We start from the raw sequence: 15,399 nt of genomic DNA on the forward strand, positions 1-15,399 counted from the left end.
GTATACACTAGAATGTTTGATTTGTTTTTATAGAAAAAATATATATTTCAAAACCTCTGATGGTTCATACTTGAACACAGCAATGATATTAATCCAACTAATGAATTCAGAGGAATCTCTCCAGGGCCACCAAAGAGGTGTGTGTTGGCATAATAATGGTGAGCAGGTGTGAGAATTCATTAGTGTTAATGTTATCATGCTTTTACCTTTTTTTCAAAAGGAAGCCAAAGGTTCTAAAGGTCAAGAGGACAGTGATGATGACGATGATGTCAAGGTCACCATCAGTAACATTAAAACTAGCGAACTTTCCTATATGTAAGTGTATGTGTTCATCTGTAGGGACAGTTGCTTCTCCCAAACAATGTGCCATTATTTGTTCATTATATTTTACCGTCTAATAATGCTTGTTAATGGGTTATATTTGGTTTTAGTCGTTAACGGAACACAAGTTCCAGCCATTATATTCTACTAAAGTGGGAAGAAGCCAAATTGGGCAGCTAGGAAGCAAATAAGGTAACGGTCTTGCTCAAAGACAGAACAGATTTTTTTGAAGGGCCTTGGATTCAATCTAGCTACCCTTCATTTACTGGTCAGATGCTCTATTTTCAGCCTCCTTACGGTCTGGATTGTGTCGGAATCAATAATAAATACACTGTTGTTTACAATCTGGCTGACTAACCATATGTTGAGCATATGTTGTTCTAGAACTTGGATATAACTGTCAGCATTGATGGTGCTTTTCCAGATGTGTAGGCTGCCCATGCCACACACACTCATGCAACCCCATACCATCAGAGATGCAGGCTTCTGAACTGAGCACTGATAACAACTTGGGTTGTCCTTGTCCTCTTTAGTACGGATGACATGGCGTCCCAGTTTTCCATAATGAACTTCAAATTTTGATTCGTCTGACCACAGAACACTTTGCCACTTTGCCACAGTCCATTTTAAATTATCCTTGGCCCAGAGAAAATGCCTGTGGTTCTGGATCCGGTTTAGATATGGCTTATTTTTTGACCTATAGAGTTTTAGCCAGCAAAGGTATTGTTCACCGACAATGTTTTCTGGAAGTATTCCTGAGCCCATGTTGTGATTTCCATTACAGTATCATTCCTGTATGTGATGCAGTGCTGTCTGTGGGTCCCAAAGATCACGGGCATCCAGTATGGTTTTCCGGCCTTGACCCTTACGCACAGAGATTGTTCCAGATTTTCTGAATCTTTGGATGATATTATGCACTGTAGATGAGGATAACTTCAAACTCTTTGCAATTTTGTCTGAGAGACTCCTTTCTGATATTGCTCCACTATTTTTCACCGCAGCATTGGGGGAATTGGTGATCCTCTGCCCATCTTGACTTCTAAGAGACACTGCCACTCTAAGAGGCTCTTTTTATACCCAATCATGTTGCCAATTGACATAATAAGTTGCAAATTGGTCCTTCAGCTGTTCCTTATCTGTACATTTAACTTTTCCGGCCTCTTATTGCTACCTGTCCCAACTTTTTTGGAATGTGTAGCTCTCATGAAATCCAAAATGAGCCAATATTTGGCATGACATTACAAAATGTCTCACTTTCAACATTCGGTATGTTATCTATATTATATTGTGAATTAAATATAAGTTTATGAGATTTCTAAATTATTCCATACCTTTTTGCTCATAATTGGTACAGAGTCCCAACTTTTTTGGAATCGGGTTTGTACTAACATAATGTGGATTACATTATACTATTGGTCCCATTTTGTGGAAATAATTGTTTTTTTTATTATTAAAGTTTAATGGAGAAAGACATCCACTTAGGATAAAGAACTATTTAATAAAGCCTTATTACAAGGCAGACATTCCCCCTGATTTTGTCCTGACCCTGACCAATAGGTAAATGGAGTTCTGCGTGTTCATGGTATGACATTTTAGAACGCCCACGTTTTCAAAGAACCTCTTTAAAATTTGGTAGAGATAGCATTAAGCTGTCAGTTTTAGGTTATATTTGGAAGTTGCATTGCTTTTGCATTGAAAGTAAAGATATGTTTCTAATTTTGTAGCAAGTTGGGTGTCACTTGATGTGATTGGTGGACGGATAGAAGCCATTTGCTGGGTTTATGGTCAAAAGAGAGAAATGCAGGACAAGAAACCTATCCAGGTTAACCTGTTCATACCTTTTGGTGACTTTGTCTAATCAATTGTTGAGGCGGCAGGCTATGGAGTATCAAACACACACAGGCTAATACCTGTTGTTCATTCACTGTTATTTATTAAATGTTGTTGACAACTCTACAGGTGCTTGGAGACAATGAGAACAAGACAATGATTGGCTCCACTATCAGGACCTCCCCCTCCTCCTCCAATGAGCATGCCCCCATCAAACATCCTGAACGAATCTCCACAGCCCCCACCTCTACTGCCCCAAGTAAGAACAGATTTACTTTAATCTACACTGCAAATGAAAGCATACCAAATGCATTGTTTTGTTAGAATGATGGCTAGGTGAAATTGACACCTCTGACATCATGTTATAAAACCTTTACACACGATTTGGGAAACAATCGTGGAGGGATTAGAATTAACATTGTTTTTAACTCCGGTATCCGTTATTCATTTACAGGTGAGTGAGTGCAGCTGGACCTCAGCAGTCTGGGTAGTTCTTGAATGGTTTGAGAAGATATTAATATGATATGCCTTGGTCTCTATTTAAACATAACTATGAATCTGTAATTTTGATTCAATTGTTTTATTTTAAATATAAAAACAAGATCATATTCTCAAGATCAAATATGTGTTAGTGATGATTAAGATGTTATGATACTGCTTTTCCTCTAGGTATGTCTCTATCTCCATTTGGTATTAAATCTGTATTGAGGATGTCACCTGTAAATAGGTGTTTTAAAAGTCTGTCAATATGTACCGTATCATTGTCAAAGTCAGCTCCTCCCTATTTCCTGTCACATAAATCCTAATAGATGCATTTATCTTCTCCTGTCTTAACTATTATAACACAATACTCCCCAACATCAGCTCAAGCTCCATGTGGAGACGTTTTGACTCATGTTTACATTGTGAATGGTTGTCAAGAGACATTGGGGCCTTAAGATTACTGGGTTATTTTAATGTATAAATATATTGAATGTCATTTGTGTACTTTTACATTCAATCAATCAATCAAATTTATTTATAAAGCGCTTTTTACAACAGCAGTTGTCACAAAGTGCTTTACAGAGACACCCGGCCTTAAACCCCTAGGAGCAAACAACAGTAGCGTTGAATTTCAGTGGCTAGGAAAAACTCCCTAAGAAGGTCGAATTTTAGGAAGAAACCTAGAGAGGACCCAGGCTCAGAGGGGTGACCAGTCCTCTTCTGGCTGTGCCAGGTGAGATATTAAGAGTCCAATTGGAATAATAAATACATTTCTCTGGGCTAAATCCAGAGTCTATTTGATTTTAGACTAGGTCAGAAGTATGACCAGGTGGACAAGGACAGGGACAGCAACGGGCCCCCCCAAACCAGGTAATCCGCAGGTGTGGACCAGGACCTCATCTCCTTCTAAAATGTAAAACTGGAGGAAACTGAGAAAAGTTAGTAGTACATCCCTCATATCCCCCAGCACAATAATATAGCAGCGTAACACCTTGGAACTGAGACGGGGGGGGGGGGGGGGGGGTCCGGTGACACTGTGGCCCTACTATTGACAAACAAAAAATATTACTTTATACAAATATCCTACCTCCTATCATCTGGACATTCAGTAGAGACTGGAAACAGAGTTGTATGTGTAATGTTGCTTCTCTTTATATTAAATCCTAAAATATAAATAGTTTTTTGTGTAATCAGAGTAGATTTAAATTGCTACCACTGAAACATGGGTAATGATTTAGGGTCTTAATTGTTGTGATTAGGATTGGGGAGGACATTCTTATTATATAGGCAATGTCTACGCTGCCTATATGTTAAGATGGACCAATGACAATGGAATATGAGTTCCCGTTGTGTCTCGCGATCTGCTGAAATTCTAAAAATCTATACGCATCTATAAAATCGGCCATTTCATCGTGGTAGGCTATCTGCTTTTGGAGGGCAGTGGGGATATTTCTTTTTGCACGTTAACTTAAAATCAGTTTAAAATGAATGAAACTGCAGTATCATTCGCCAAGGATTTCTTGGCTGGTGGTATCTCCGCTGCCATCTCCAAAACTGCGGTTGCGCCTATCGAGAGAGTCAAGCTTCTTCTTCAGGTAGCTATGATCCGGCGTAGTTTAGCGATGCTGCGGCGCCAATGCATGCATTGCCAAGCATCATCTAGCGTGACTGCTAGCAAACTTGGCAAGCTAGCCGTATTTAAAGACTAGAGAAATGCACGTTGATTATCACCCTTAAGGTTATTTTTTCCCATTTCTATTACACTGATAGTTCGCTGTAATGGTATATTGTGTTTATTATATGCAGAACGTGCAACTTAATTCAATAAATATACTCCAGTAGTTGACTTATTCGAGGTCATGAGATGTTTGAAATGACCTACACGAGCCAAGCTAACAGGTAGCCAGTTAGCTAACGATGTCATTGACATGACGCATTCTAGTTGGTTAGCTTATCCACATAATGCTAACAAGGCTAGCTAACTTTAGCGAACAAAGCCGGTCGGGTGTGTGACATTGGACAATTCCTCTTTCTGGAGGGCAGCTTGTATAACTTACGTTGGCTATTGATACAACTCGTTTAACAATGTACAGTACTTGAATACGCTTACTAACTCGTTAGTTTGGTTTAATAACTCTAGTTATAAATAACTACCAGTGATATCAATTGTATTTAATGAATCGTAGGCCAAGATAGCGAACAGTTTGCCAGGTATGGTAGTGTAGTTGTAGAACTCCGATGTTGGCCTAGATTTCTGCCTTTTCTTTAAATTCCAGTGTTTACTCCTCTGCTGACATTTCAGACAAATTTTACCTGCTGACAGTACCCAACGGTTACCTACGTTGTGCCTGTTTATTTAGTTATGCGTTGGTAAAGTTGGTAAATTGATGACAGTTTTAGAAAGGGTTTAAGTGACTGTTGGAATGTGAGGCCCAACGGTGTATGGCTTCAGGGCTTACAATGTCAGATTGCTTCACCATCTTGTCAGGTTGGGTTGTATATTTCATCTAACTGATTGAAATGTAATTCAACTCTCCTTTCTTAACAGGTCCAACATGCCAGCAAGCAGATCGCAAAAGACCAGCAGTACAAGGGTATTTTAGATTGTGTTTCCCGCATTCCCAAGGAGCAGGGCTTCCTTGCCTTCTGGAGAGGTAACCTTGCCAATGTCATCAGATATTTCCCCACCCAGGCCCTCAACTTCGCCTTCAAAGACAAGTACAAGAGTATCTTCCTTGACGGCGTTGACAAGCGCAAGCAGTTCTGGAGGTACTTCGCTGGCAACCTGGCCTCCGGTGGCGCTGCTGGAGCCACCTCCCTTTGCTTCGTGTACCCTCTGGATTTCGCCAGAACCCGTCTGGGAGCGGACGTGGGAAAGGCTGGTGCTAGGGAGTACAATGGCCTGGCCGACTGTCTGGCCAAGACGTTCCGGTCTGATGGCTTGAGGGGTCTGTACCAGGGCTTCAACGTGTCTGTCCAGGGCATCATCATCTACAGAGCTTCCTACTTTGGCATTTATGACACAGCTAAAGGTATATAGCGTTTATTTTTCATGCAGACTGTTTCTTAAAGCCGTTTCTTCCTGGACACTTGTTAGACGTGCGTGTGACTCATGTTGCGTGTGCCTACAGGTATGCTTCCTGACCCCAAGAACACTTCCATCTTCGTGAGCTGGGCGATTGCTCAGACTGTAACCGCCGTAGCTGGACTGACCTCCTACCCCTTCGACACCGTCCGCCGTCGCATGATGATGCAGTCGGGCCGTAAAGGCGGTGAGTGTCCCAGTCCACTGAACCCCTTTTAGTGTTATTGTGCTTCAATGTGTCTGGAGGAATTTCGCATCTGGAAGACTTGCAGCAATGCAAAGCTTTTCCAGTGGCATTACGTCCTAACTTGCGGCATCTTCCATTATTTATTCCCCAGCTGATATCATGTACAGTGGGACCATTGACTGCTGGAAGAAGATCTTGCGCGATGAGGGTGGCAAAGCCTTCTTCAAGGGAGCCTGGTCCAACGTTCTCCGCGGCATGGGAGGCGCCTTCGTGCTCGTCTTGTACGACGAGCTTAAGAAAGTTCTCTAAAGTCCTTTTTTTAACGTCACTGTCAAATTTACATTAAATTGTTAAATGTAACAAAATTGTTCATTCCTATGGACTTTGCATTCTGCCTTATTTATGGGAACCAACTAGTATTGAACTAGTTAAAGGCCGGCAGCTGTAAGTTGTGCATCTTACAATTTAAACGTTTCATTCTCTCACCTGTGTCATTCCTGTATAAGATACCTCAGAAAGAACTCCTGTCCTCCAGTGGGTTTATTTGTAAACAACTTGAATAAATACATTGTATTGGACAAGCCTACTAAGATGTTGTCAAATGTGTCTTCATTTGGGTGTTGCTATCATTCTGTCAGCTATTTTAGTGGTATGTAGGTTTGTGGAATGTCTGCTTAGTTGAGATATTGGGAAGTGAGCACTGATTGGATAATCAAGGAGATTATGCTCAAGTTGCTGCTATATTTACTTGGTCTTATCTCCTTAGTCTCTGACTTGTTATTTTTGTAGTTACTCTGAACTAGTGAACCTTTTTGAGTTTTTGCATGTAATGAACTGCTACAGGATGTTTTAAAAGGTGCCAGAATTTAGTCTTGGGAAATTTTTTTGAGCAGATGGGAATTGTCAGGAAATTTGTTGTCTATGGCAAGAATTTATACCAGTTGGACCAACAAGTCTGTTGTGGTCCTATGCATATTCATTAGGATTGCAACAGCAAACCCTCTGTCATTTTTTTATGGTGGTTGTATTCAGGTTCTTCTATTTTAAGTTGGAAAACTGGCAAATTCCTGTGAGTGATTTTACGCTACAATAGTTTTATTCAAATGAGAGGCTTATTGCCAGATTTGTGTGGGAGATACTATAAAAATTATTGTGTGGGTGAAAATATCAATTGTCATGTGGGACACCTTTTCCAGCAAACACTGTGGCTACTTGAGCTCTCTAAAGACACTCTTGTTCAATGTGTATTGGAGTGGAATGAGAGTAGACATAGCAAGTCCTGTATCTTCTACCTCCATAAATGGAATCTGAGAAAATTTTTGGAAGCAACAGAAAATATCTCACTCGCACACAGTTCTATCACCAGTAAGAACACTGGTTGCGCAGAAAGAACCATATTAGTCACCAAGTAGACATTTCCAGTGAGTTTATTGCTCACCAGGTCAGGGGTCTGCCCAAAGCACACAAATGTATTGCGTTTACAGTGCAGCGAGAGTTTCACATTGTGTATTGAAAGTTGTATTTACATATGGTGTTCATTTTATTTAAATTAAATAGATTTCATGACAATTGCTGCAGTCTGAATAGGCTCCTAGTAAGGCCAGGAGGTAAATACTTTGCATACCCTTTCAAACAATGTCATGCAAATTGCCCACCTACTATAACAATCAAACTAAAACACAAGCTTTTAAATCTCACACCTCTGACTATGTAACTGACTAACATTTTGTGGTTCTATATCTTTAGTATGTTCTCTACAGCAGCTCAATATATGCATAATTTCTCCAGTAATTGGTCTTTCGCCCAACCACCCCAGACCTTTTGACATAAGAGCTTTTTATAGTTGATTTGATTGGATGGGTTAAGAAAAATGGCTGAACATATTTGAATTCAGCTGCCTGGCTACAGCTTAGTTGTAATAGAGGAATAGGTGTGGCAAAATAATGGATGGATTTAATGCCCAAGAGAACCAGCAAAAAAACAAAACAGATGTAATACAAATGTTGGCTGTATGATGCCTTTAATAATTAAGAAAACAACACCTGGGATAATATGCAATGAATTACAGTACGCAGGACCTCATTAGACCATTGCCCATGACAAGCACATGAGGAGAATGTATATGGTGTTTTTTATTTTTATTTCAAGCAGCTCTGAAAACCAGCGCTTCAATAGTATTTAATCAACAAGAACCTCCAGGGAACAGAAGTGACTATCTTGGGGTGATCAGTAACACCAGGAGACATAGGGCAAAAAGCTTCAGAAATCCTTGACCAGCCATCCCTGGGTGTCCGCCTGCAGCCAGATCAATTCCACCCGATTCTGCGATGGATAAAATACAGTAGAAATTGATATTCCAACATACCCGGTAGATAAAGTTACATGGTTCGTGATCTAATTTACCGTAGTACATTTATGCCACTGGCACACCTACCTCTGGTCAACGTTTCTGATCGAATGTTCAACCAGTAGACAGTGCGCTCTTGGGCTACAGTGGCCCTGTAAAATGTGCAGTGAAGATTAATGAAAGGTCGACTGTCGAATTCAAGCTGCGTATGAGGTAAACAGGTTTGTTTTCCAACAGTTAATGCTACCTTTGACTTTATTTAAATTCTTATTTCGCATTTAACAACATTATCATTTGTGTAGTTATTGAAGACCACAATGGATAATGAAGGGTGCAGTTCAGTCAAACGCATTGCAATATTTACGTGAAATCAGACTGGTCAGGGTACTGTATGAAAACCTACAACTAGTATCAGGGCGACCCCTGACCCTGTCACATTTCAATGAAAATAAAAACACTTTTATGGGCATTGGATTAGTATTGTAAATACAGAGGACACTGTAGAAACATTAGTTAGGATAAAGGACGGACGTCAGGTATGAATGGGACTATAGAGCTACCAAGGATTTGTTCAAAGGAGTGTGCATGCGCTAGCTCTTACATGAAGTAGATAGTGCTGTTGATGTTGGGTGGAATCCAGGAAAACGTAGTGGTGCTGTCCTTGGTGTTGGTGTTTGCATGGGTGATGGCACCTTGTGCGTTCCCTGAACACTTGGGGACAACATCATATGCTCATCAGATCTATGCCTTTTTCAATATATATTTTTTCATGCAATTTTTGACAGGGAAGTGGGGAACGATGTAGTTGTCGTTGAAAGGCCAGTGGGCTGGATTCAAACCCACGCTGCATCAGTACCCCTGGATCCCCCCACTGTCCGCCATTCTAAAATGTTCTGTTTATTTTGTGGAACCACTGGGTCCATGCCGAACACCAACTGGTTTGCGCGTACCTTCAGGAATTTTGTATTTGTAGGAGGATTTCCCCAGGTTCCTAATGCTGTCTGGCTGGCTGCTGATCGGGCCTCCAGAAGCACACCCTTGTAGTCAGACCCAGTTATGGTCACTTACGGGGAAACACAAACATACATAGTTCAAAGCAGTACAGATGTGCCACTTCACCAATTATCTGCAGAAATCTGGGACTAGTAGTTGATGCTATGGCATAGGGACAGAGTTAATGTAAGACATCACAATCTCACCTACTGATAGTTGGGATCCCACGGGCTGCTTTCAGAGAAATTGAGTGTTTCTGATAGAAGTGAATTCAGTTACATCTCACAAGAAGAAATGAAAACCCCACTTGAATGGCCCTCCAACTGGTGATTACTAGATTACCAGAGTAAAACTAATCAATCGTCTCTGAATTCATTTATAATCATGATAGCTGTACTTTTAGCATGCAGCAACACACACAATAATTTTCCCTAATGGGGACCAGCCAAATAAATATTGTTAGGACAGAATTTTCTTTATTGGGACTGATTTGATCTTTCTGGGGATAGAAAACACATACTCCTCAATAACAGCATTCTAAAAAACATACCAGTAAAAAAAAAAACTTTTCACAATAAGTTAAACACATAACACATAATTGCATCCAAACATGTTGGATAAATGAAGATAACCAAGTATAGCTGTTAACCACTGTAAAACAAAGGTTGCTGTCAGTCTACGTTGACTTAAGTGACCCTATCCAATCAGATAAAACAGGGAGTTGGCTGTTTTCTTTCTCTACTGTCCCTGTTAGTATTTTCTGGACATTACTAAAGTTCTTCCAGGTTCAGGAATCCAGCCTGATTCCTGCTGCCACAAACATACAGTTGAACTGGATATTAGGACAAAACAACAGATTTCGCTCATTTGAGGACTATTCGTTTGGGTTATTTCATAATGTCAGTCCTCACAAACAAGACAAGTCTCACAGGTCCCATCAAATCACATCTAGTTTAATTGAAAATGTCCAGAGCTCAAAGGTGTAGCCATCCTGTCCCAACATCTTACCTGTAACGGGCTTGCCCGTCTGAAATTTCCTGGCGCTGGTGAGGATGGTGTAGGGTGCTGGTATTGGCTGTGGCTGCACCCCAGCGTGTCGAGGCATCATGTCCTCACAGGTGGAGGTGGGTGCCCCAGTGGGATAGCCGAAGCAGGGAGAGGACAGCTGCAGGAAGACAGCAACAAACAGCAACTCCATCAGTTCAGGTCAGCCCCAGTCAGTCCGGGACAATGTACAAAACAGGGCAGGTGGGTGAAGTGAGTGAAACGGGAGAGATGGCTTTAAGAAGCTGAGTTTACTGCTGAGTCACTCTTGGACAAACAGGGGAGTCAGATGAGCTATATGACATGCGCAGGGACAACAGTTGAACTCCCCCATCCCAATTCCTTTCATCCTCTCCCCTTCTGATGTCCGAAGACACAAGCAGCTCATTCTTCTCCACATACAGCTGTGAAAAATGAAAATTAGCCCCACTGAGCTCGTGTCTTGAAATGAAACGTTTTGAGCAGCAGTTGAAGGTTTCGGCTTTCGCCATATGACCAAGTAAAGACGTTTCACAGCAAATACCCTTTGCAAGTCACGTCTACAGCAAGCATTAACTGACCATTATGAGGAACTGCTATGAAACAGTGGATTACTGTACTCGTCCTGGACATTTTCGCTTTTATTTAATACCACTGGATCTCAACCAAAAACATGGTGACCTTAGACACGTAACAGTAGAACCCTGAAGTGGCATGGCATGGCATCATTTCCGCTTATCCGGGGCCGGGTTGCGGGGGCAGCAGTCTAAGCAGGGATGCCCAGACTTCCCTCTCCCCAGACACTTCCTCCAACTCTTCCGGGGGGACACCGAGGCGTTCCCAGGCCAGCCGGGAGACATAGTCCCTCCAGCGTGTCCTAGGTCTTCCCCGGGGTCTCCTCCCGGTGGGACGGGACCGGAACACCTTCCCAGGAAGGCGTTCCGGAGGCATCCGAAACAGATGCCCAAGCCACCTCAGCTGACCCCTCTCGATGTGGAGGAGCAGCGGCTCTACTCTGAGCTCCTCCCGGGTGACCGAGCTTCTCACCCTATCTCTAAGGGATCGCCCAGCCACCCTGCGGAGAAAGCTCATTTCGGCCGCCTGTATCCGGGATCTTGTCCTTTCGGTCATGACCCAAAGCTCATGACCATAGGTGAGAGTAGGAACGTAGATTGACCGGTAAATCGAGAGCTTCGCCTTGCGGCTCAGCTCTTTCTTCACCACGACAGACCGATACATCGACCGCATTACTGCAGAAGCTGCACCGATCCGTCTGTCAATCTCCCGTTCCATCCTTCCCTCACTCGTGAAACAGGACCCCTACATACTTAAACTCCTCCACTTGAGGCAGGCACTCTCCACCAACCTGAAGTGGGCAAGCCACCCTTTTCCGACTGAGGACCATGGCCTCGGATTTGGAGGTACTGATTTTCATCCCCACCGCTTCACACTCGACTGCAAACCGTCCCAGTGCATGCTGAAGGTCCTGGCTTGAAGGGGCCAACACGACAACATCATCCGCAAAGAGCAGAGACGAAATCGTGTGGTCCCCAAACCTGACACCCTCCGGCCCCTGGCTGCGCCTAGAAATTCTGTCCATAAAAATTACGAACAGAACCGGTGACAAAGGGCAGCCCTGCCGGAGTCCAACATGGACTGGGAACAAGTCTGACTTACTGCCGGCAATGCGGACCAAGCTCCTGCTTCGGTCGTACAGGGACCTGACAGCCCTTAGCAAAGGACCCAGGACCCCATATTCCCGAAGCACTCTCCACAGGATGCCGCGAGGGACACAGTCGAATGCCTTCTCCAAATCCACAAAACACATGTGGTCAGCATCGCGTAAAACTGCAGTAATCCAGGGGTATTTCCCTACCCAGTCCTCCCGGTATCTGCAGAGGCGTTTTTGCTTTTTAGCTACGTGTTGACCTTGACACCAGCCTGAGCCTCCATTTCAAAAATGAATGAATGAAAATTCGCGCCTGTAGCCACCTATAGATACTATTGCAACTTGCAGCCAATGAGCAGCCGATGGGAGCTGGCTGCAGGACGCCTCAATGCATGGACAGTTTTTAATGTTCTATCATCCTAGAACTAATCGAGAGTCAAAAAAAAATATATATCATTACTCGAGAGTCTGCTTTTGAGACTTCGTTCTAATTTTCGGGACAATTAGGGCAGGATTCGGGACAACTGCTTGGATTTCGGGACTGTCCCGAATTTTTCGGGACGTCTGGTCACCCTACATGTGGACTGGTTGGGCAAACTCCCATGAACCCTCCACCACCCTGTAGAGGGTATAGAGCTGGTCCAGTGTTCCACGGCCTGAAGTGTTATTTGATATTTTGTGTTGTTTTTCTTGGTTAAACGTCTTTTAACTTTGATGTACAGAGAGCTCAGCTGTAAAATAGACCTTGGTCTCAGACTCATTTCTCTGAATAAACAAAGGACAAAAACAATATCCTTGTGTGGATCCAAACTGAGAAATCATGTTGCCTACCCATAACCCTAACTCAACCTTAATGTCAATAACTTCTATGCCTTTACCTAAACCCTAACACTTAACCTCCAAGCAGTGGCGTTTTTATATATGTAAAACATTTCAAAATATAGGATACATACCAGTAAAGCTACAAAACTCCCTCTTGCTACTGATGTGTTTATTTAACACATCAACAAACAGCGTGGCTCCACAAAACACTTCTAACGACAGAGCGGCTTGCTTATACCAGGTGTTGTAGTACACATACTGGAGAGAGACCTCCTTGTGTAATTGCTCTCCTTCTCTCTCACACACATGTAAAATTACCACTGTCACATTTACAAACCTAAATTAGGAATGCAACCAAGCTTAGAACCAATGTGCCTACAGGGCCATAAGCGAACAGCAATGAGCTCAACACCACTGAAGGCCACAAGGAAGCAGAAAAACTACTTTCTAGGGATACAGATCCATTCTATGACAACAACCTTATTAGATAAGCATGGACACACTGACACTCGTCATCATCTATATCAATCGATCCAGTACAAAAATATGACCAATGCACGGACCAGCACCAGAAAGGCAGGATGATAAAATATGCTTTGTATATGTTCAGATGTAGGGAATGACAGGACAAATTGTGGGAAGAGCGAGCTGTCAACCAGCTTAGCAGCGATCAGGTGGTCACTTTGTGAAAACCTCTGCTCCACCTGGGAGATGACTGTGTCGCATGCCTCCTTCATCACCGGCGCTGTGTTGGTTACTCGTCAGCCTGGCTCCTCTGTTCCATCGTGAACGGTGACAGCCCATTCATCAGTTTGCTTCCCATATTCTGGACATTCTCCTTGAAACGGGTGAGCGCATTGCTAATCCCAGATGCATCGATCCTCCGTTTTTGCAAAGTGTTGTATAAAACATCAACTTCTGGCAGAAGGAAGAAAAAAAATTCATCATCTGCAGAAAGGCTCGGCCCCGGAGTGTTTTTGACAGGCTGGTTGCCTCACTTATGGTGGCCTAATCCCATCCTGGTTGTGTGCGTATGTCCTCCATACACAGGAGCAGCGCAGCATGGTTTTCCCAAACTGCATTGACAGTTCTACTTTTAAAGTTCCATCGTACAGCGGGTGGCCTTGGAATGCATCTCTATGTTGCCTCAGCAAGTGCCGCAACACGTTTTGGAGCGCCAGAGAAAATGGTGGCAAAAGCAGTTAAATCTGCAAAAAACACCTTCAGGATGCTCATCCTTCAATGTTGCTGCAAGGTCAGGTTCAGCTGGTGAGCAGTGAACAAACTGGGCATGTGGGTATGTCTCTTTCATTAGTGTCTGTACCACTCGGACGTTTCCACTCATTACAGACATCATAAGTCTGAGCGATCAGCTTCAGTGGTTCCAGCACACCCTTGATGCTATTAGAGAGGCAGAGTCCAGTTTTATCTTTGAGTTCCGCAAACTCCAAAAACCTCTCTGTCACTGTATTGTCAGGCAACATGTATAACAACACAACCACCATTTGTGATTTACAGGAGACATCAGTTGTCTCATCTGTCTGTATGGCAACAAATGATGTCTCGTCCACTTGCTTGGCTATCTCCTCCCTGCACACTTCATACATACAGTGTAACGGTTCATTTTGTACAATGCTAGATGTCCCTTTGAAGATGGGCTGAGCGACATAGTGCCTCTGAAGTCTCGAATTGCCCTCACGGTCTAGAAAATGTATATGAATATTCCAGGATTCAGGGAGTCCAGCGACCCGTCGTGCCCCTGCAGTGCGGTTTCATAATAAAAAAAGTTTAATACGTTATGATCCGACTGAGAACGTGCCTGAAGCAGCAAGGCAGGGACCAATGAACATGAAATAAAATCCAAAGACAAATGATACGCAGTTTAGGAAGATGCTATATTCATAGATAATAAATTATAGGAAGTAATCTTCAAGAAATACAAATAATTTTGTTGCAGTTGTTTCTGTTGACAACTCGTAATGACCAGTCACCCCTGCCACCAACCCAAATTCAAACACTATATATGCTCAATTGTACCTTTTTGTTAGATCTAACCCTCAAAGCCAGAAATTGTATTTTCCCCGGCCAAAGAAATATTGTTGAGACTGATTTTTCAATCTCAGTGGGGATAGAAAACTTCCTCCACTGAATCCACATTTTTGGGTTGACAGGTCCCAAGTCTCACACACTTCCACTTTCCAGAATTAAAATGCGGGCACAGTGAATTTTGTAACAGTATATATTTTAATTATTACTGCAGCCACTGAACAGAGCCTCAGAATTATTCTCAGCATTCTGAAATGGAACATAACTGATGAGGACCAATGAGTTTGGGTCCTTCCAAGGAGTATGTGTTGTGGATTTAAAGAGTGGTCCATGTAAAAAATTTCACTAATAGGTAGTATATTTCAGTCCAGAAATGAAAGAGGACTCAGCAGGAAGACAGAACGTGGGTGTGATTAGTCCAGCCCTCTCTAGTTACCCAAGCAGCTTGGTGTGATGCAACAGCTGCGATTTCATACTCAACAAAAAAATTGTTCCCAACAATAAAATCAACTCTTTCCATTAATAGCATGCTTCAAATTCACTGCAGAACAGACCTGGAAGAGCCAGTCTGGGGTGTATTGACAACGCTGATC

The 15,399-nt window shown here is 42.7% G+C and overlaps 2 protein-coding genes across 2 annotated transcripts; one reads left to right on the top strand and one right to left on the bottom strand.

The window, feature by feature from the left end:
• Nucleotides 1-4,025: 4,025 nt before the first annotated feature.
• On the top strand, nucleotides 4,026-6,496 carry si:dkey-251i10.1 (uncharacterized protein LOC100038774 homolog). Its single transcript, XM_010870545.5, has 4 exons — nucleotides 4,026-4,229; nucleotides 5,183-5,666; nucleotides 5,766-5,906; nucleotides 6,058-6,496. The coding sequence occupies exons 1-4, from the start codon at nucleotides 4,119-4,121 to the stop codon at nucleotides 6,213-6,215; spliced, it is 894 nt and encodes a 297-aa protein (XP_010868847.1). The 5' UTR covers nucleotides 4,026-4,118; the 3' UTR covers nucleotides 6,216-6,496.
• A 1,402-nt stretch (nucleotides 6,497-7,898) lies between these two features.
• si:dkey-251i10.2 (Reeler domain-containing protein) lies at nucleotides 7,899-10,521 on the bottom strand. The gene is made up of 5 exons (XM_010870543.4): nucleotides 10,255-10,521; nucleotides 9,204-9,316; nucleotides 8,855-8,964; nucleotides 8,341-8,405; nucleotides 7,899-8,228 (listed from the first exon to the last, which is right to left on the bottom strand). Exons 1-5 carry the CDS (start codon nucleotides 10,442-10,444, stop codon nucleotides 8,119-8,121), a joined length of 588 nt encoding a protein of 195 aa, XP_010868845.1. The 5' UTR covers nucleotides 10,445-10,521; the 3' UTR covers nucleotides 7,899-8,118.
• Between the last annotated feature and the right edge of the window lie 4,878 nt (nucleotides 10,522-15,399).

Source organism: Esox lucius, chromosome 7 (genome assembly GCF_011004845.1).
Source record: "Esox lucius isolate fEsoLuc1 chromosome 7, fEsoLuc1.pri, whole genome shotgun sequence".
NCBI lineage: Eukaryota > Metazoa > Chordata > Actinopteri > Esociformes > Esocidae > Esox > Esox lucius.